This window comes from Rhincodon typus, chromosome 2 (genome assembly GCF_021869965.1).
Source record: "Rhincodon typus isolate 14 chromosome 2, sRhiTyp1.1, whole genome shotgun sequence".
Classification (NCBI taxonomy): Eukaryota; Metazoa; Chordata; class Chondrichthyes; order Orectolobiformes; family Rhincodontidae; genus Rhincodon; species Rhincodon typus.
In genome coordinates, this window is record NC_063333.1 from 108738929 (window position 1) to 108761308 (window position 22380).

Genomic DNA, 22380 nt, shown 5'->3' on the forward strand with positions numbered 1-22380 from the left:
TTAGGATTAGCCTCGAGAGTGATGTCCACATTATATGAATACATAAATATAGGTCACTGAAGGTGGCAGTCCAGGTAGATAAGGTAGTAAAAAAGGCCTATGGCATGCTTGCTTTCATTGGAAGGGGCACTGAGTATAACGACAGGCGAATTACGTTACAGCTTTATGGAACTTTCGTTAGGCAACACTTGGAATATTGTGTACAGTTCTGGTCACCACACTATCAGAAGGATGTGGATGCTTTAGAGAGGTACAGAAAAGGTTTATCAGGATGCTGCCTGGTATGGGGGATTTTAGCTATGGAGAAAGGTTGGATAGACTGGGTTTGTTTGCACTGTAACTCAGGAGGTTGAGGGGCGACCTGATATAAGTTTATAACATTGTGAATGGCATGAATAGAGTGGAAAGTATGAGGCTTTTATCCATGGTGGAGGAGTCAATTACTAGGGGACACAGGTTCAAGGTGTTGGGGCTGGGTAGTTTAAAAGAGATTTGCAAGGCAAGTTTTTCACGCAAAGGGTGGTGAGTGCCTGGAACACATTGCCAGAGGAGATGGTGGAATCAGACACAATAGCAGCATTTAATAAGCACCTGGACAAATACACGAATAGGAAGGGAATAGAAGGATATGGATCCTGTAAAGGAAGATAGTTTTAGTATGGAAGGGCAAAACGTGCCAGCGCAGGCTTGGAGGGCCGCGAGACCTGTTCCTGTGCTGTACTGTTTTTTGTTCTTTGTTATTTGTTCTATGAATCTTTTCAGGTCTTTAATACTAATGTGAGACAATATAGCTTTAACTCAGTTTGCTCTCTTTCATATTCCATATAAGTCATTGCTCGTTATTTTAAAATAAGCTATAATTACACTAGGAAGAAACGTAATATTGGTACATACTTGGCTATTTGACACATCTTTATTGTATTCAACAGTCACATTCTCATGCTCAGATCTTACCCTTCTGGACAGTTGAAGAATACTCTAATTTGAGGCTGTGTCACCATTTGATGAACTAACTGCAGACTTACTCTCAATATTTTGGATAGTCCACCATTGTGAGCAGTGACTACATGTGAATCTTCTAAACGAAGTTCACTGGATAGTAAAGGTGTACAAGTAAAACTAATTAGCATCAGCCATGTCTACCATTATCACTTACTATTCTTGACATAAAAGCTTTCCTGAGATACAGACATCTGAGCCAATGATTGAAGTGGCCTATATTAATTAATACTTCATATGATGACTGTTTACCTGACAGGGTCTTTTCATTCGTATTGCCACAACATGGTATCTGTAACAGCAAATCTCACAGCTCCATGACCCTCTTTCACTAATCCACTTCAAAAGGCATGGTTGGTGAGAGTAACGTACTGAGCCATCACATCGACAAGGACTCAGCAATTCACCCTTAAGTAGGCACAAAGGAAGAACAAAATACAAAAGATTTAACAAGCATTAACCACTGGCTAATGTAAATATGCTTAGTTCAGATTTATATCCTCAGGCAGTATCCAACTCTCAAAATTTTCTAATTAATATAGATGCACTTTAAAGCATTTTATAACTGATTATATTTCTGTCAATTTCATTGTCTTCTTGTTTTACTTGGTCTTAAAGGACTAGTAAAAAGTTTAGAACTGAAATGAAAACCTCTGATCTCAAGTTTGGATAAATTTCCCCAAATGCAATTTCAATTCCTTTAGATCTTTTAATTTGGCACACAAGAATTTGAGAATTTTCATCCATATTGAGAATATCATCCCCTCATCTTGTGATCAATATGGGTGCATGATTTACACTTCAGCTACTTGGGACTTATTGACTATACCTCTGGGAGTAATTCACAATTTTGTTTTCCTTTACACAGTGAGTTCCTGACCTCAAATATGCAGCAAGGGAAGCTATCAGCTATTGATCTTGAATGAGATAACAAGGGAAAAAAAATAAAGGAAACAGTTACCACCTCCCCTGTCAAATAGTGTTTGTGTGGCATAATCTGAGATTTAGAAATGATTGATTGAAACATATGTGCCGGGTGTTTTGATGTGGAGAGAATGTTTCCTCTTATGGAAGATTATGGAACTAGAAGTCACTGTTTAACCCTATCAGGGGTCACTAATTTAAAACAGAAATTAGGCAAAAAAATTCTTTCATTGGGTAATGAGTTTTTGGAACTCTTGGGTTAGTAAGTTTTCCAATGACACAAAGGTTGGTGGGAGTTGTGGACAGCGTGGAGGGCTGTTGTGGGTTGCAACAGGACATTGACAGGATGCAGAGCTGGGCAAAGAAGTGGCAGATGGAATTCAACCCAGAAAAGTGTGAAGTGATTCAATTTGGAAGGTCGAATTTGAATGCAGAATACAGGGTTAATGGCAGGATTCTCGGCAGTGTGGAGGAACAGAAGGATCTTGGGGTCCACGTCCATAGATCCCTCAAAGTTGCTACCCAAGTTGATAGGGTCGTAAAGAAGGCGTATGGTGTGTTGGCTTTCATTGGCAGGGGAATTGAGTTTAAGAGCTGTGAGGTTATGCTGCAGCTCTATAAAACTCTGGTTAGACCACAGTTGGAATATTGTGTTTGGTTCTGATCACCTCATTATAGGAAAGATGTGGAAGCTTTAGAAAGCGTGCAGAGGAGAGGATGCTGCCTGGACTGGAGGGCAGGTCTTATGAGGAAAGGTTGAGGGAGCAAGGGCTTTTTTCATTGGAGCAAAGAAGGATGAGAGGTGACTTGATAGAGATGTACAAGATGATGAGAGGCATAGATACAGTGATAGTCAGAGACTTTTTCCCAGGGCGGAAATGACTATTATGAGGAGACATAATTTTAAGGTGACTGGAGGAAGGTATAGAGAAGATGTCAGAGGTAGGTTCTTCACACAGAGAGGGGTGGGCATGTGGAATGCGCTGCCGGCAGTGGTAGTGGAGTCAGATACTTTAGAGACTTTTAAGCGACTCTTGGAAAGGCACATGGAGAACAGTAAAATGTAGGGTATGCAGGGTAGATTGATCTTAGTAGGATAATAGGTTGGCACAACATCGTGGGTCGAAGGGCCTGTACTGTGCTGTACTGTTCTATGTTCTATATTCTATGTTCTTCCTGAAAAGATGGTGGCAGCAGAAACCTTGAATATTTTAAGGCAGCAGTAAGGGGATGAATCAAGGTGAGGCAAGATTACAAATTTGAGGTTGTAAGCAGATTAGCCATGATTTTATTGAATGGCATATTGGGCTTGAGAGGCTGAAAAGCCTACTCCTGTTCTCTTTAGCATATCTGCATATGCTTTTGGTTACAGATCATTTGTCGTGTATATTAAACAAAGAACAGTCACAACAACAGAACAATACATACATGTTAGATAGCTTCCTGGCATAATTATAAAGATAGTCTGAAACATTATCAATTAGCAATTGATTGGATATACATCACTGATAAATTCCACTGGTTCCTGAGTACATTGTGTCCTTAAAAATAGGCTGGATAGACTGGGACTTCTTTTTTTCACAGCATGTTACATTGTTACTGAATGTATGTTTGCTCGTATCTTTACCAAAGATTTGTATCCTTCCTTGATATCTGGCTGGATTTTTCTGGTCATCTGGACTCATTATTCTACTTTATTATGCTCACATATATGAGTGTGCACTTGCTTTTGTGATTACGTGTATTCTTATGAACAGTCATCATTTCTCAGAAATTTATGCAAAGCTAAAGCTGTCTGAGCGTGTTTTTTTAAAAATCTTTTCATAGGGGAGGAGGTCTTGAATTGCAGTGGGTAGTATCCTGGCTTCTAAACTAAAAGCTCTGGGTACAAGTCCAGTTCCATGGTGTAATGAGTATGGACGGTGCATTCATGGCCAAATCTGTAAATCTTCCCAATATGCCTATGCCATGGCAGACACAAAGAGTGGGAGAGTCTCCTGGTCAGTTGCATAAGGCATAGACTAGAGGTAGGCTATTCAGCCCATCAAGTTTGCTGCACCATTCAATGAGATCAATGCTGATCTGATGGTAAAGAAATAATTAACTCCACTTTCCTGCCATGTTACCATATCCTTTGATCCTTTTCTAATGCACCTCGAGGGCAGGTGGGAGTTGCACCCAGACTATCTAGCCCAGAGGTTAAGACACTGCCACTTCACCAGAGGACCTTGGGTAGCACACACATATATATGTCTTTTAAATAATGGCAAAGTACTGCAGATGCTGAGAATCTAAAAAAAAACAGAACTACCACAGAAACTGAGAAATCTGTCAGCAACTTTGGAGAGAAACAGTCTCTCCAAAAAAAAAGAAAAACAGAGTTTTGTGGAGCATCTACGCTCGGTTCATGACAAACAACTACACTTCCCAGTCGTGAACCACTTCAACACCCCCTCCCACTCCTTGGATGACATGTCCTTCCTGGGCCTCCTCCAGTACCACAACGATGCCACCCAAAGGCTGGAGGAACAACACTTCATATTCCACTTGGGAAACGTGCAGCCCAATGGTCTCAATGTGGACTTCACAAGCTTCAAAATCTTCCCTCTCCTGACCTCATCCCAAGACCAGCCCATCTCGTCCCCGCCTCCTTGACCTGTTTGTCTTCCCTCCCACCTACCTGCTCCTCCCTCCCCACTGACCAACCCCCCATCCCAACTCCCTACCTGCACTCACCTTTACTGGCTTCATCCCCGCCCCCTTGACCTGTCCATCTTCTCTCCACCTATCTGCTCCCCTAATCCACCTTCCATCATCGCTCCCACCCCCCTCTCTATTTATTTCAGAGTCCCCTTCCCCTCCCCCATTTCTGAAGAGGGGTCCAGACCCGAAACATCAGCTTTCCTGCTCCTCTGATGCTGACTGGCCTGCTGTGTTCACCCAGCTCTACACCTTGTTATCTCAGACTCCAGCATTGGCAGTTCCTACTATCTCTGAAAAACAGAGTTAATGTTTTGAGTTCAATATGATCCCTCTTTGGATTGTTTTTGTTGGTAAAATATTATGACACAGAGCAAAGTACATGAGTGTTACTTATCATTTGTGACTTCTTTAGTTCTTTGGTTACTGAAGATTAGTAGATGTTTCTTAAATAAAGGTGTACATCCACCTACAATGTGTGAATTTTTGACTAATACCCATGTAGCTAAAACTGTCAACATAGCTATGGGGTAAGTCAGCAATTTATTTTGGACAAAGGTAGTCTATTGATGCTACATTAAACCAGACAGTGATTGATACTGTCAATATTTAGTGAAATGGAGGATGTTTTTTCATGCTAGCATACTTAGGGGAAGCAGCAGCCTAATGGTATTATCATTGGACTATTAATCCAGCGACCCAGATAATGTTCTGGGGACCCAGGTTCAAACCCTGCCATGGCAGATGGTGGAATTTCAATTCAATAAATATCTGGAATCAAGGATCTAATGATGATTGTGAATCCATTGTCAATTGTCTTTAAAAGTCACCCATGTCCTTTAGGGAAGGAAACTGCCATCCTTACCTTATCTGGCCTACATGTGACACCAGATCCACAGCAATGTGGTTGAATCTTAACTGCCTTCTGGCCAATTAGGGATGGGCAATAAATGCTGCCTCACCAGCAATGCCAGTTGGTGACACCAGTGAATGAATAAAGAAAAAAAAAATCCATCATTTTGATGCACTGAGAAATGACGGTAGAAAAATACAAAGATTTCTTCTTCTGGTAGTTCCTGGAAAGAAAGAAAGTGCCATACAGCACAGCTATAAAATGCTACATGAGATTTAAAAAAAACACGAGAGCTGGTTTATTTCAAAGTACTTTTTGCATATTCGTATGCCATGCTAATGAGTATTGAGATTGCATGTTCAACAATTGTGTGTTACTCATTTTTATTTACTAATTAGAAATACAATTAGCCACATACGCTTAATGACTGACAACACGGAGCTAAAAGCAAAGCTTCCTCTCCTCTGTCAACAACCAACTAACCTTAAGAGTACTGTACCAGTTTTCCACTTTCACACATATCGTCCAAATGCCTATCCATCTGCCTAGCCCTCTAGAAACAGGATGGTAGACATAAAGCACAAAAAAACCTTTCAAATTACTTCCCTGGAATCATATGAATTGCAAAATATTTTCCAGATAGGTGTAGAGAATTAGTATTTCAGCAATTAGGGCAGAATTTTTTCCTCCCCGTTGTGGCGAGAGTAATGACAAGCTTGGTGACAAAGTATGAATGAAAATCAGTTTCTCAATATTGAGAAAAATCTTCCTGATTTTCCTGAAGTCTTCTGTGTCAACTTCAGAAACTCTGCAGTAAGTAGCAACTATGCTATTTCCATGTATCTCATTAAAGCCCTAATTTACATCTGACCTCCAATTTGCCTTTCCTTCCACAAAAACGTAGGCAGCATAAATGTCCAACAGATAAAACAGAGCCAAAAGTTGTGCATGCTGAATGCTTGTCCTGGACGTCGTGCAATTATATCTTCTGCACAATATCCCTGCATATTCCATGACCACCGTCTTCCTCAATCGTTCATCCATGCCTGTTAGCATCAGCAAACCATCTCACACATCATTATGCCAGCTCTCAGGCCAACTAAACTACTTCTGGCCTTCAGTGCTTTACTTTGGAGCTAGTGGACCTCTATGAGTTGCATGTTTCTGCTAGGTTGTTTTGTGGAAAGGAATAGCCACTCATATTATGCATCTACAGAATGCTTTCACAACTATGTAGACAACATGCATCTTATGGATGTTATCTTGCTTTCTTCGTGCTCTCTTTAAGCACTTGCTTGGACTCTGTCAATCTCTCTCTGCTTCATACCACTTTTTAACACACACTGACATTAGCACTGAGGTACAAACTGCCATCCTCTTGCGGTTTGTAGTACTTTTGTAGCAGAGAGAGAGGAATTCAGTTTGTGATAGTGAGGAGCTCAGAAGAGTCAATCTGTCTGTCAGGTAGATGGGAGGACTTGGCATTGTACATCACCTTGCAACTTAAACCCACCTTAAGAGTGAAAGTATAGGATTAGTGATTATTCCATACATCTTTTCAGGGATCAGAGATTAGTGTGCATGATGGATGCAGGCTAACACTCAGTCTGAGAGATGTAGAATTGGCAGCTCACATTTTCACTTTCACTCAGAACATAGTGGTCTGCTGAGAAAAGCAGGAGAAAGTACTGCCTCTTGCAGGTTCAATACTGTCCGAGATCATGGAGAAGCTTTTCACCACACACTGAAACATTGAAGTGTTATCAATGATGGAAGGAGACTCCTAAGGATTTCTGTTGACCCGATGGTTATAATGAAGAACCTTAGCACACAACACTCGGCTATCATATTCTGGTATACGCCTCAAGAGATATCTAATTTCAACAGTATGCGATGACAGTGCACTGACTGCATCTTTTTCTCCAATGATCACATATTGTAGGTTATTTGTATTTATTTTAAAGTGGGATCTCCCAAAGACAACAATATAGTTATTCAGCAACACAAAAGATTGAGGTCTGCAACAATAACAGGATCCAGAAAAATAACAAGATCCAGGCATCTTTCACCATCCTGTTGAAAGTAGATCATCTTTTGAATGCAGACACTAGCGAGATGGAAAGGTGAGGGCAAAGGGGAGAGGAAGGGTTGACAGCAAAAGTGAAAGAAATGGGTTACAGATTGCTGAAGGCCCTTTCAGCTAAAGTGTGTGAGAATCCTTGTTTGAGAGAATAGGACAAGTTGGAGACACCATGATGTAAAGTGGAACAGATGCAATGGAGACAGAGAAACTGGGAAAATAGAGCAGAACCCTTACAGGAGTCAGTGGGTTTGACATCAATATTGGTGGACAGCCTATCCTCAGAAATGGAAACAGAGAAGTTGAGGAAGGAAAGAGTACCAGAAATGAATCTGGTGAAAGTAAGAGGAAGATGAAAATTGGAAGCAAAATTTGGAATTCCGGATAACAGCAAGAAGCAGCATCAATGATGTCATTGACGTACCACAGAAAAGGTTGCAGAATGGGGCATGAGTAGGACTGGTACAAGGAATGTTCCATATATCTCACACAGAGATGGTCATAACTGGGATGCATGAGCGCACCCATGGTCTCATCTTTGACTTGGAGAAAGTGAGAACAAGTTTGGCCAAGCAAAGGAGTGCAGTGGTGGATAGGAATTGTTCAGGCCTCCTTTTAAAGAAGAAACAGAGAGCCTTAAGACCACCTTAATAATGGATAAACAGGTAGAGGGATTGTATGCACATGGTGAAAAGAAGGCACTGAGGCCAGGAAACTTGAACTTGTGGAACTTAGATAAAGCATCTGAAGCATCATAAATCTACGTGGGAAGAGACTGGACAAGGGCAGAAAAAATAAATCAGGATAGGAGAAGTAAGTATTGTGGGATAGGAACAGGCTGAGATAGTGGGTATGCCAGGGAAGTCCTATTTGGGAAGTTGGCTGTGCAGGATTCGTGGACTATCAGGTGGGAAGCTGTAGAGGGAAAATCTCTACAGTGATAAGATTAGTATCAGTTTTAGTTGATTGTTCAGCTGGACCTGGCTGACTACAGTGGATGCAAACCTATCTGTGGAAGCAGTCAAGCACATATACACCATAGTCAGCACAGTACTGAAAAAGTTTGTGGTCACATCCATCTTTAGAATCATAGAATCCCTACAGTGTGGAAACAGGCCCTTCAGCCCAACACTTTCACACTGAACCTCAGAGCATCCCACCCAGACCTGTCCCCTTGTAACCCACCTAATCTACACATCCCTGAACACTATGTGCAATTTAGCATGGCCAATCCACCTAACATGAGCATCTTTAGACTGTGGGAGGAAACCGGAGCACCCGGAGGAAACCCACACATACACAGGGAGAATGCGCAAACTCCACACAGACAGTCGACTGAGGCTAGAATTGAACCCGGGTCCCTGGTGCTGTGAGGCAGCAGTGCTAACCACTGAGCCACCATGCCGCCACAAATTCTAACTTACTGAGTGTCTCTGACAACACTGCTATTTCTGTGCCTATATCTGCATTTCGACAAAGTCATTAATAGCCAAGCACAGGGAAATTATTTGTGGCTTCTGCACCCTCTCCAAAGTCTCCATATTCTTTCTGTAATGTGGCGACCAGAATTCAACACGTATGGCCTAACCAAAGTCTTACAAAAGCTGCAATGTGACATCCTGACTCTTGTACTCCATTTGCCAACCAATAAAAGCAAGCATGCCCTACCCCTTCTTTTCTACTCTATCTACTTGCGTGGCCACATTCAGGGAGCTATGGACTTGAACCTCAAGATCCCTCTATACAGCAATACTGTTCAAGGTCCTGCCATCAACTGCATACTTTTCCTTAAAATTTGATCTCCCAAAGTGCAGCACCTCACACTTGCACGGATTAAACTCCATCTGTCATTTCTCTGCCCACATCTGCAACTGATCTCTATGTCCCGTATCCTTTGATAACTTTTCACACTATCTACAACTCTACTGATCTTTGTGTCATCTGCAAACTTACTAAACCAGCCATCTACATTTTCATCCTAGTTATTTATATACATCACAAACAGCAGAGATCCCCGTACTGTTCCCTGTGGAACACCACCAGTCATGGACATCCACCAGAAAAATACCCTTCCACCACTACCCACTGCCTTCTCTGGGCAAACCAGTTCTGAATCCACATAGCCAAGTCACCGTGGATCCCATGCATCTTAATCTTCTGGATAAGCCCAACTTGTCGAAAGCCTTACTAAAATCCATTTAGACTACATCCACTGCTCTACCCTCATCAATCACCTTTGTCGCCTACTAGAAAAATTCAATCAATTAGTAAGACATGACCTACCCCGCACATAGGACACTGACTGCCCATAATTAGGCCATGCCTTTCTAAATGCACGTAAATCTCATCCCGAAGAATACTCTCCAATAGCTTCCTAACCATCGATGTGAGATTCACCAGTCCATAGTTTCCTGGATTATCTCTATTTCCCTTCTTGAACAGAGGAACAACATTAGATACTTGCCAGTCTTGCAGGACATTTCCAGTGGCTAGAGAGGATACAAAGATCTTGCTTGCCTCACAATTCCTGAAGAAACTGGCCCCCAACAGCTCAGCTGCATAATTAATGTGTGTAAAACAAAAGATTAAGTAAGAAAATTCACCCTGGACCGTGGTGGACCAGCCACCTTGAAATTCATTCGCCTCCAAATTTAACTACTGCTACAATGCAGAGGTCGACACCTCTCCAATAATTAAAACCAAAACTCTCAGAGAAACTCACCCCACCTCGTAATCAGTTAAAGGAAATGTGAAAAGTGGTATAACCTGCCTCTCACCTCCAAGCTGTTATAAAAGAGAGGTGAAGTAAAGTGAACCTCTGACCGTCACTCTACAAACAACAAGTAACAATTTATTTATCTAACTCTAACAGCTAACAAATTAACAAAACTACCAACAAACTAAACAATTCCCCCCTTAACTACTAACTACTTCCGAATAAAGCAAACTTCGCCACATGTCGCCACATTATCAAAAGGATGTGGATGCTTTGGAGAGGTTGCAGAGGAGGTTCACCAGGATGTTGCCTGGTATGGAGGGTGCTAGCTATGAAGAGACATTGAATAGATTAGGATTATTTACATTAGAAAGACGGAGATTGTGGGAGGACCTGATTGAGGTCTACAAAATCATGAGAGGTATAGACAGGGTGGATAGCAAGAAGCTTTTTCCCAGAGTGGGGGATTCAATTACTAGGGGTCACGATTTCAAGGTGAGAGGGGAAAAGTTTAAGGGAGATATGCGTGGAAAGTTCCTTACGCAGAGGGTGGTGGGTGCCTGGAATGCGTTGCCAGTGGAGGTTGTAGAGGCGGGCACGATAGCATCATTTAAGATGTATCTAGACAGATACATGATTGGGGAGGGAGCAGAGGGATACAGATCCTTGGAAAGTAGGTGACAGGTTTAGATAGAGGATCTGGATCGGCGCAGGCTTGGAGGGCCGAAGGGCCTGTTCCTGTGCTGTAATTTTCTTTGTTCTTTGTTCTAATGGTATGCTGTTCCGATAGGTACACGGTCTGCTTATATAAACCAAATTAATCAAAAAAAAACTTAATCTCTCAGAATTACAGTCAGGATAAGTCTTCCGAATGCTCTTTGCCTTCTCTGCTGTCTTCCAATCAGAAACGCCTTCCTCCATTGAATTCTTGTGCCAGAAATGTTAGCTAAGAGTGTCGTAGTACCTTAATTTAGATGGTGCATACTCTGAAAGCTTAGAGATTTCTGTGATAGCCAGTGAGTTTCTTTTCAGATGGCAGTTCGCTCTCACACTGATTTTCAAATACCCTCTTCTTTTATACCCTTGATAACTGATCAATTTTTACAATAGGATTGGTCCAATCTGACAAAACAATCAAATTTAAATTTAATTGGTTTTTAGTTTCTAAGTGCCTGGTTTAAATTAATTAGTTGATATTCAAATTGGTTGCCTTGATGACAAAACAAGACTGTGACTCTAACCATAGAGCCTTTGATACAAATATTTCAATTTTGAGAACTCTCCGTGCATCTGCAGACTTTTTTTTAAGATTCCAAGCCTCGAAAAGCACATCATCTTTTAAAGGGACCATGCACTCTTCTCCCTATCATTTTACAAACATTAAATTGTAACATCCTGCCTTCCATCCCACAAGTACTATACTAACTTCACAACATTGGAAAATTGGAAAATTCAGCTGTAGAATCTTCAGGGTGGTATTACAAACTCAAACTACCAGCAAGAAAAGCTGTATGCCAGACAGAGAAATCAAGACAACCCAACCAAAGAACAAAGAACAGTAAAACACAGGAACAGGCTCTTCAGCCCACCAAGATTGCATCACCACATGATGACATTGTTAACTAAAAACGTTTTGCTTTTATGTGGTCTCCTTTAAATTTACCCTCTTTTACCTTAAACCTAGTAATTGACATTTCCATCCTGGGAAAGATTCTGAGTATCTATTTAATCCACGTCTCTCATAATTTTGCAAACTTCTATCAGGTCACCCTCATCCATCAACACTCAAGTGAAAACAAATCAAGTTTTGCTAATCTCTCATCATAGCTAATGCCCTCCAAACCATACCATATTCTGGTAACCATTTCTATACCCTTATCAAAGCCTTGACATTCTTCTGGTAGTGTGGCAACCAGAACTGTAAACAATATTCCAAATGTGGCCTAACTAAATCTCTGTATAGCTGCAACATAACTTGAAATTTTTATACTCTGTGCCCGGACTGATAAAGGCACCTTATCCACTTGTCTTGCTACTTTGAGGAAACTGCACCTATACACCTAGATCGCTCTGTATGTGGATGCTACTAAGAGTTCGCCCATTTACTGTATAGATTAGATCTTCCAAAATGCATCACCTCGCATTTTTTCAGATCAACCTTCCTCTGCCACTTTCTCTGCCCAAGTCTCCATCCTACTGTATATTCTGGCAATCCTCCTCACTATCCGCAGTTCCCCCAATCTTTGTATCATCTGCAAACTTACTAATCAGACCATCTATATTCTCTTCCAAATCATGTTATATATTACAAACAACATGGGTCTAAGCACTGATCCCTGCAGAATACAAATGGTCACAGCTCTACAGTCAGAAAACACCCCTTCCACTGCTATGCTCTGTCTTTTATGACCAAGCCAGTTCTGTATCCATATTACCAGATCACTGCAGATCCCATGTGACTTCATAATGACTAAGCCAGTTCTGTATCCATCTTACCAGATCGTTGTGGATCCCATGTGACTTCACGTTTTGTATCAGCTTGCCATGAGGGACCTTGTCAAAGGCCTTGCTAAAATCCATATAGGCAATACCTACCACCTCGCTGTCATCAATGATCTTTGTCACTTCCTCAAAAAACTAAATCAAGTTTGTGACATATGATCTTCTTGAACAAAACCATGCTGCCTATCACTAACAAGTCCATATGTTTTCCAAAAGTAAGTAAGGCTTATCTCCATTTGCTGACGTAAGGCTCACCAGCCTATAATTTCCCGATTATCCCTTTTACCCTCTTAAACAGGAACAATGTCAACTATTCTCCAGTCCTCTGGAACTTCTCCTGTGACTAAACAGAATACACAGATTTCATACAAGGCTCCAGCAATTTCCCCACCTGTCTCCCCCAGCATTCTGATATAGAGCCCGTCAGGTCCTGGGGTGTTGTCTACCTTAGAAGGGTCAACTCGTCGACTTTCCTACTCCTCTGATGCTGCCTGACCTGCTGTATTCCTCCAGCTCCACACTATATTGTCTCTGACTCCAGTATCTGCAGTTCTTACTATCTCTTGTCTACCTTAATACTTTCAAAAAAACCCAACACCTTTTTTATATTGACATTCCCTACAATATCAACATACCCTCCCAAGGCTCACTATCCACCACGTCCTTCTCCTTTGTGAATACTAATGCAAAGTATTTGTTAAGGGCCTCACCCACTTCCTCCAGCTCCACGAATACATTTCCTCCTTTGTCCTTGAATGGACATACTCTTTCCCTAGCTATCCTCTTGCTCCATATCTATATAAAACACCTTGGGATTTTCCGTAATCCTGTTTGCCAAATTCATGGCCTCTTTAGCCCTCCTAATTCCTTGTTTGAGTTTTTTCGCGCTGTCATTATTCTTTGAGGGCTTTGTCTGTCTTCAGTTTCCTATACCATACTCCTTAGTTCACCTAGGCCTCCTTTTCCTTTTTGAGTAAGGTCTCAATTTCTCTTATTATCTGAGGTTCCCAAATCTTGTCATCCTTATACTTCATTTTCACAGAAAAAGTACTACTCCTGAACTCTAATCAATTGGCCTTTAAAAGATTCCAACATGCCAAATGTGGATTTACCCTTAAGGAGCCGCCCCAATCTACATTCCAGTTCTTGCATAATACTGTCATCGTTAGCCTTCCCCCAGTTTATAACTTTTACCCGAGGTCTACTCTTGTCCTTATCCACAAGTAACTTAAAACTAGCAGAATTATGGTCCCCATTTCCAAAATTCACGCCTACAGAAACTCTGATCACCTGGCCGGGCTCACTCCCCAATACTAGGTCAGAACTTTATGGGAAGATGGAAAGGAGATTGCTGGGCCCCTTGCTGAGATTTTTTTTTAATCTATTCATGGAATGGTGTCGTCTCTGGCCAAGCAGCATTTATTGCCCATCCCTATTTGCCCAGAGGACAGTTAAGAGTCAACCACATTGCTATGGTCTGAAGTCACATGTAGGCCAGACCAGGTAAGAATGACAGTTTCCTTCCCTAAAGGACATTGGTGAACCATATGGGTTTTTTTCCCAACAATCAACAATGGATTCATGGTCATCATTAGATTCCGAATTCCAGATATTTATTGAATTCAAATTCCACCATCTGTTATGGCAGGATTCGAACCCAGGTCCCCAGAACGTTATCTGGGGCTCTGGATTAATAGTCCAACGATAATACCACTAAGCCATTGCCTCTCCCTTATTGTATCATTGACAGTCATGGCTGAGATACCAAAAGACTGTATGGTTGCTAATGTGGTGCTATTATTAAAGAAAGGTGGTAAGGAAAAGCAGGGAACTACAGATTGGTGGGCCTGACATCAGTGGTGGATAAGTTGTTGAAGAGGATTTTGAGGGATAGGATTTACATGCATTTGGAAAAGTAAGGACTGATTAACAATAATCAATATAGCCTTATGTGTGGGAAATCAGTGGTGCACTACAACGGTCAGTATTGGGTCCACTGCTTTTCATCATTTACATAAATGATTTAGATGTGAATACAGAAGATATGGTTAGTAAGTTTGCAGGTGACACTAAAATTGGCAGTGAAGAAGGTTATCTCAAAGTACAACAGGGCCTTGACCAAATGGGCCAATGGGCTGAGGAGTGGCAAATGGAGTTTAATTTAGATAAATGTGACGTGTTTCATTTTGGTAATGGAAACCAGGGCAATAGTTATGGAGTTAATGGTAGTGCCCTAGGTGGTGTTGCCGAACAAAGAGACCTAGGGATGCATGTGCAAAGTTCCTTGAAAGTGGAGTCACAGGTAGACAGGTTGGTGAAGGTGGTGTTTGACATGTTTGCCTTCATTGATCAGTGCATTGAGTATAGGAGTTGAGATGTGATGTTAGGACTTTGGTGAGGCCACTTTAAGAATATTGCATTCAATTCTGGTTTCCTTGTAATATGAATGATGGACTTAAACTTGAAGGGGTTCTGAAAAGATTTACAAGAATGTTGCCAGGATTTGAGGTTTTGAGTTACAGGGAGAGGCTGGATAGGCTGGAGCTTTATCCCTGAAGCATTGGAGGCTGAGGGGTGGCCTTATAGAGGTTTATAAAATCATGAGGGGCATGGGTGCGGTGAATAGCCAAGGCCTTTTTCCCAGGGTAGGAGAGTCCAAAACTAGAGGGCATAGGTTTAGGGTGAGAGGGGAAAGATTTAAAAAGTGACTTGAGCAGCAACTTTTTCATGCAGAGAGTGTTGCGTGTATAGAACGAGCTGCCACACCAGGTGGTGGAGGCGGGTACAATTACAATATTTAAAAGTAATCTGGATGGGTACATGAATGGGAAGGGCTTAGAGGGATATGGACCAAATGCTGGCAAATGGGATTAGATCAGTTTAGGATATCTGGTCAGCCCGAAGAAGTTGGACCAAACGGTCAGTTTTCGTACTATATAATTCTATGACTCTGTTGACCCTAGAGTAGCCCCTTCCCTAGTTGGACTATTTATCATGGAATCATAGAATCCCTACAGTGTGGAAACAGGCCCTTCAGCCCAACAAGCCCACACCGACTCTCAGTGCATCCCACCCAGACCCATCCCCTTATAACCCACCTAATCTACACATCCCTGAACACTGTGGGCAACTTAGCATGGCCAATCCACCTAGCCTGCACATCTTTGGACTGTGGGAGGAAACCAGAGCACCCAGGGGAAACCCACGCAGACACAGGGAGAATGTGCAAACTCCACACAGACAGTCGCCCGAGGGTGGAATCAAACCCAGGTCCCTGGCGCTGTGAGGCAGCAGTGCTAACCACTGAGCCACCGATTTTCGGTTGTTTCAAAAAACCGTCTTGAACATATCTAAGAAATCTCCCAATCCCATCCAAGTCCCTGCACTAAGCAAGTCCCAGTCAATATAGGGAAGTTAAAATCACCCACCAAAACAACCCCTTCATTTTTGCATTTTTCCAAAAACTGTTCACATATCTGTTCCTCTATCACGCACTGGCTATTGAGAGGCCTGTAGTACAACCCCATCAAAATGATTGCTCCCTTCCTATTCCTGAGTTCTACCCTAATGGTCTTGCTGAATGAGCCCTCCAAGGTGTCCTCCCTCATTATAACTGTCATGTTGTCCCTTATCAGTAGTGAAACTCCCCCACCTTTTTTACATCTCCACCTCTCTATCTCACTTGAAACATTTAACTCCTGGAAGATTAAGCTGCCAGTCTTGTCCCTCTCTTAACCAAGTCTCTATATTTGCTACAACATTATAATACACCTTCGACTGCCAGCCCTGCTGAGTTCAGTCTGTTCCTCTCCTTGTCTGTTCTTCCTCTAAATCTTACTGGCCTTAGTCTCTGACCACTCCTAGGTCATTTTACTTGCTGAAGTACTGCTCTGATTCCTGCCCCCTGCCATACTAGCTTAAATCCTTGAGTGGCACTAGCAAATCTCCCTGCCAGGATATTGGTAACCCTCCAGTTTAGGTGCAACCCATCCTTCTTGTACAGGTCCCACCTGGCCTGGCCCACCCTCCTACAGCAGCTTTTCCAACACATATTTAACTGTACTATCTTCTTATTCCTAGCCTCACTGGCACGTGTCAGGAAGTAATCTCGAGATTACAACCCTAGAGGTCCTGCTTTTCAAAATCCTACATAACTTCTAAAACATTATCCTAGAGTCTTGCTTGTGACCACAGAAACACATATCCTTGCTCCTGACTATACAGTCTCCAATCATTACTGCTTGCCTACTCTTTGACCTCTCTGCTGTGTAACAGTGCCAGTCTGACTGCTGCTGCTGCTTTTGCCCTGAAAGAGGTCATTCCCCACAACAGTATCCAAAACAGTATACCTGTTTGAAAGGGGAATGACCACAGGGGACTTCTGCATTGCCTGCCCACGCTTACTCATCTTCCCAGTGGTCACCCAATCCTTTTCTGCCTATGCAGCCCTTACTAGTCATAGAGTCATACAGCACGGAAACAGACCCTGTGACACTTTTGTGTTTCCTTAGCCAGCTGTACAGAATTCCACATTTTGTTAACTCAACATCATTGACAATTTGAAGGAGCCACTTCTTGTAGCAAGTCTTTGGAGTCCTTGGTGATCGTTATGCAAAAAAAAAATCCTAAAGTACTGTCTTCCAGTGTTTCAAGTATAATGGATACAGCTTCCATTGCAATCAACAACATTTGTGAGTCTTTATTATCATACGTAATTGCCCATTTGAAGCTTATGGGAAGTATTTTCCCTTGGTTTATCCATCTTAAGGTTCCATCCGGATGTAATATCAATAATTCTACTTTGCCTTTTGGAGTGATCTGTGTGCAATGAAGTTGATAATCTATAAATAGTTTAGAATCATAGAATCCCTACAGTATGGAAGCAGGCCATTCAGTCCACACCAAACCTCCGAACAGCATGCCACCCAGATTCACCTCCCCATCCTATCCCTATAACCCTGCATTTCCCATGGCCAACTCACCTAGCCTGCATATCCCTGGACACTATGGGCAATTTAGTACAGTCAATCCATCTAATTTGCACATCTTTGGATTGAAGAACCCGCAGACACAGGGAGAATGTGCAAACTCCACAAAGACAGTCACCTGAGGGTGGAATTGAACCCAGGTCCCTAGTGCTGTGAAGCAGCAGTGCTAATCACTGAGCCACCGTACTGCCCACCATGCAGCTTAATGGGGATATTCTGCAGGACACAGCAAGGGACTCCTTTTTGCCTTTACTGACCTAAGTTCAAATTACGCTAAGGCTGGCAGAACTTTGAATCACTTCAATCTCCACGTTTATAGAACAGTACAGCACAGTGCAGGCTCTTCAGCCCACAATGTTGTGCCGAATTTTTACCCTGATCCTAAGGTCTATCTAACCCCCACCCCTAAATTATACTATCATCCATATGCCTATTTAATAGCCGCTTAAATACCCCTACTGAGGCCGACTCCACTACCCTCTCCGGCAATGCAGTCCACGCCCCTACCACTCCCTGAGTAAAGAACCTCCCTCTGACGTCTCCCCTATATCTACCTCCACTCACTTTAAAACTATGCCCCCTCGTAATAGCTACCTCCACCATAGGAAAAAGTCTCTGGCTGTCTACTCGATCTATTCCTCCGATCATTTTGTACACCTCTATCAAGTCACCTCTCATCCTTCGTCGTTCTAAAGAGAAAAGCCCTAGCTCTCTCAACCTTTCCTCGTAAGACCTTCCCTCCATTCCAGGCAACATCCTGGCAAATCTCCTCTGCACATTTTCTAACGCTTCCACATCTTTCCTGTAACGAGGCAACCAGAACTGGACACAATATTCCAGATGTGGCTGAACCAGGGTTTTGTATAGCTGGAGCATAACTTCACGGCTCTTGAACTCAATCCCTCTATTAATGAAAGCTAACACACCATACACCTTCTTAACAACTCTATCCACCTGGGTGGCAGCTTTCAGGGAACTGTGGACATGAACCCCAATATCCCTCTGCTCCTTCACACTGCCAAGAATCTTTCTGTTAACTCTGTATTCTGCTTTCAAGTTTTTCCTTCCAAAATGAATCACCTCACACTTTTCAGGGTTAAACTCCATCTGACACTTCTCAGCCCAGCTCTGCATCCTATCAATGTCCCTTTGTAAGCTAGAACAGCCCTCCACACTGTCCACAATGCGACCCACCTTCGTATCGTCCGCAAACTTACTAATCCACTCTTCCACTTCTACATCCAAATCATTCACAAAAATCACAAATAGAAGAGGACCCAGAACAGATCCTTGTGGTACACCACTCGTAATTGAGCACCATGTTGAATATTTTCTGTCCACTACCACCCTTTGTCTTCTAAGGGTCAGCCAATTCTGTTTCCAATCTGCCACATTTTCCCCTATCCCATGCCCCCTTACCTTCTGCATGAGCCTTTTTCCTGTAGCTTCTCCTGGGGCATTTTTGCGCCAGGTCCGGTTCCTCTGACTCTTTCTCCGATGCTGGCAGTGTGCACCGGACCACAGACCACCTCTTCCACCCAAGCATCTAGGCCAAAATTCATCTTCTTATTCGGGTGGGAACAGTGTCCAGGCTGCAACATGTGCTGTGTCTATCTTATCCTCAAAGGTTTCTTCAATGCTAGGCGGTGGGGCAGAACCCACGGATTCTGACAGCCTTGTCAGATGTTCTGAAGGGGCAGGTACATTTTACCTCTGCCCCATTTGCGAGTTTGCAGTTTTCATGTGGTCCACGTACTTTTCAGGACCGCCTCTCCAACCTGAACTTCGTACATCACAGGATCTGAACTTGTGTTGGCCATGCCTCTGTGCCATACAGGGCCAGTCCTGTCGTTTTGACACCAAATTTTGTCCCCTGAAGTAAACTACCTCACTTGCTTAGAGAAGTGTTGTGTCTGGCACTGGCGCTCCTGGTGCAGTTTCACCCTCCCCATCAGGTCCAGGAAGATCAGGTCTAACCTGGTGCAGATTCTTCTCCCCATTAGCAACTCTGCTGAAGCTGTCCCTATAGTTGCGTGAGGGGTGATCGTGTAATCAAACAGGAACTGGGACAGTTTGGTATTGAGTGAAGCTGCAGGGTGATTCCTTAAGCCTGCCTTCAAAGTCTGAACTGCTCTTTCTGCCAGACCATTGGATGATGGATGGTATGCAGCTGTTCTTACATACCGGATGCCGTTCGACATTAGGAAATACTCAAATTCCCTGCTGGAAAATGATGGCCCGTTGATTGTGACCAATGTAACAGAATTCATGTATTACAAAAGATGCTCGCAACTTATCAATCGTCGTCCCTGTGTTTAACGAATGAACTCTATGCATGTCCAACCACTTTGAATAACTAAAATCATGGAGTCCACGAAAGGACTGGTAGAGTCAACATGTAACCAAATCCAGGGATTACCCAGCAATTCTCATGAACGTGGTGGAGCTGCTGGCAGTAATTTTTGTTCATGTTGGCATTCTGGGCACTGCCCCATTAACACGGCTATGTCTTCATCTAGTCCTGGCCACCAGACATAGCTTCTTGCTGACATCAGCATTTTCGAAACCCCTGGATGACCCTGGTGGGGTTCAGCCAGTATCTGGTGGCAACATTTCCTCGGACAATCACTCTTGCTTCCCATAATAATATACCATTCTCCATCGTGATCCAGTCTTGGCGGGTCCAGAAAGGTTTCAATTCTGATTGTGATGGCCTATTTGTTTCCTTCACCACCACCAGCTGTTTTAATTTTGCCGATGTTGTCAACGGTGACCGGAAGGATGTCAAAAGTTTAAAACCAGAACAGACTCTTCTAGTGGCAGCACCACTGGTGGCATTGAGCCACCTTCCACTGGTAGTGTTTCCACCAATGGAAGGTGGCTCAATGCATCCACGTTTGCCACTTGGCCTCCTGGACAGTGTTCCAACTTGCACTCAGATAAAGAGCCCACCACTGAATTCAACCTGAAGCTAACGGCATAGCTCTGTCCTCCCTAAGCAGTCCTAACAGGGGTTTGTGGTGCATTACAATTACAAATCTACATTCGTAAAGGTATTTGTGGAACTTTCTCACACCAAAGATGACTGCCAAACTCTATCTGGGCATATCCTCGTTTGGCATCAGCCAGAGTCCAAGAAGCACATGCTACGGGGCATTCCTTTCTGCTAGGCAACCGGTGAACCAACACCACCCCAGTACCTTACTGAGAGGCATTGCATGTCAGCACCACATCATGCTGGGGCACCAGAGTGTGCTAACACCTTAGATGACGATAGCTGCTTCTTCACTTTGCTTAAGGCTACATCTTGGCTACAAGACCATTCCCAAGGCCATTTCCTTTCTCAATAGCAGATGTACGGAGGCCAGGTTACATATGGGTTTTCCATAATAAGTCACCGACCCAAGATAGACCTAAGCTCTAGAACAGATATATGGGAGGTGGGGCAACTTTGATCGCCTTCATTTTAGCTTCCAACGAGTGTAACCTGGTCTTGTCAACTCTATAGCCAAGTAGGTCACTTGGAGTGCCTGGAACACAGATTTTTCCCCCCTAAGGCGTACATCTGCCTTGGAGAAAAGCTTAAGCACTCTGTCCAAGTTCTCTAAATGCTCTTTATTGGTCTTCCCAGTTATTAGCATTTCATTCAGACAAATGGCAGAGTAGGGTAGACCACATAAAATGTTCTCTATTGTCCGCTGGAAAATGGTACAGGCTGACGACACGTCAAATGGCAGTCTCATATATTGGTACAAATCCTTACAGGTATTAATTGCAGCATACTTCTGGGAATCCTCATCTAATCACAATTGCAGGTACACATGGCTCAGATCCACCTTCGTGAAGGCCAGCCCTCCTGCCAGTTTTGCACTTAAGTCCTCTGTACAAGGGATTGGGTATTTATTCAGCTGTGAAAAACAGTTTACCGTTTGTTTGAAATCAAAGGCGAACCGACTTGTCAGGCTTCATAATTGGTAATGACTAATGCTGCCCATTCTGCAAATTGAACTGGTTTGATGATTCCTTTGTTTTCCAGCCTCCTGATTTATGCCTCTACTTTTGGCAAATGGTACTGATGGGCCTTGCAGAATCGTGGAATTGTTTCTTAGTCGACATGCAAGGTGGCCTTGGCCCCTTTGATAATCCCTAGACATTCCTGAAAAACGTCCAGGTGTTCAGGACTTTGCTCAGGCGGCCATTTCAAATCAAAAAATGTTGAGTCGATCAAGTTGAATCTTTCTCAACCAATTTCACCCCATCAAGCTTGGGCCTATGCCTTTTACTACAATCAGTGACAACTGAACCAACCACTTCTCATAAGTGACCAGAATCGAAGTTGGACCGTTAATCTATAGGGGTTCCCTGGTATAGATTCTTAGTCTGGCTGAGTTCTTATGCAAGCTTGAAGATTGGAGTCCAGAGCGAATTTTGATAAAGACTGGTTCAGCAATCACTGATACAGCCATGCCCAGTATCGGCCACCTTTAGAACTGGGTGACCATTTGACCAGATGGTTATTTTGATTGAGAGAGATAGTAGGAACTGCAGATGCTGGAGAATCCAAGACAACAAGGTGCAGGGCTGGATGAACACAGCAGGCCAAGCAGCATCATAGGAG

At 42.9% G+C, this 22380-nt stretch overlaps 1 protein-coding gene across 1 annotated transcript in view; it reads right to left on the bottom strand.

Annotated features, from left to right (window-relative positions):
• LOC125486518 (E3 ubiquitin-protein ligase MARCHF11-like) overlaps positions 1 to 22380 on the bottom strand; it is a 129584-nt gene that overhangs the window by 90056 nt on the left and 17148 nt on the right. Inside the window, exon 2 of the mRNA XM_048614331.1 lies at positions 1252 to 1407. Within this exon, the coding sequence (XP_048470288.1) occupies positions 1252 to 1407 (156 nt within the window). The remainder of the gene's footprint in view (positions 1 to 1251; positions 1408 to 22380) is intronic.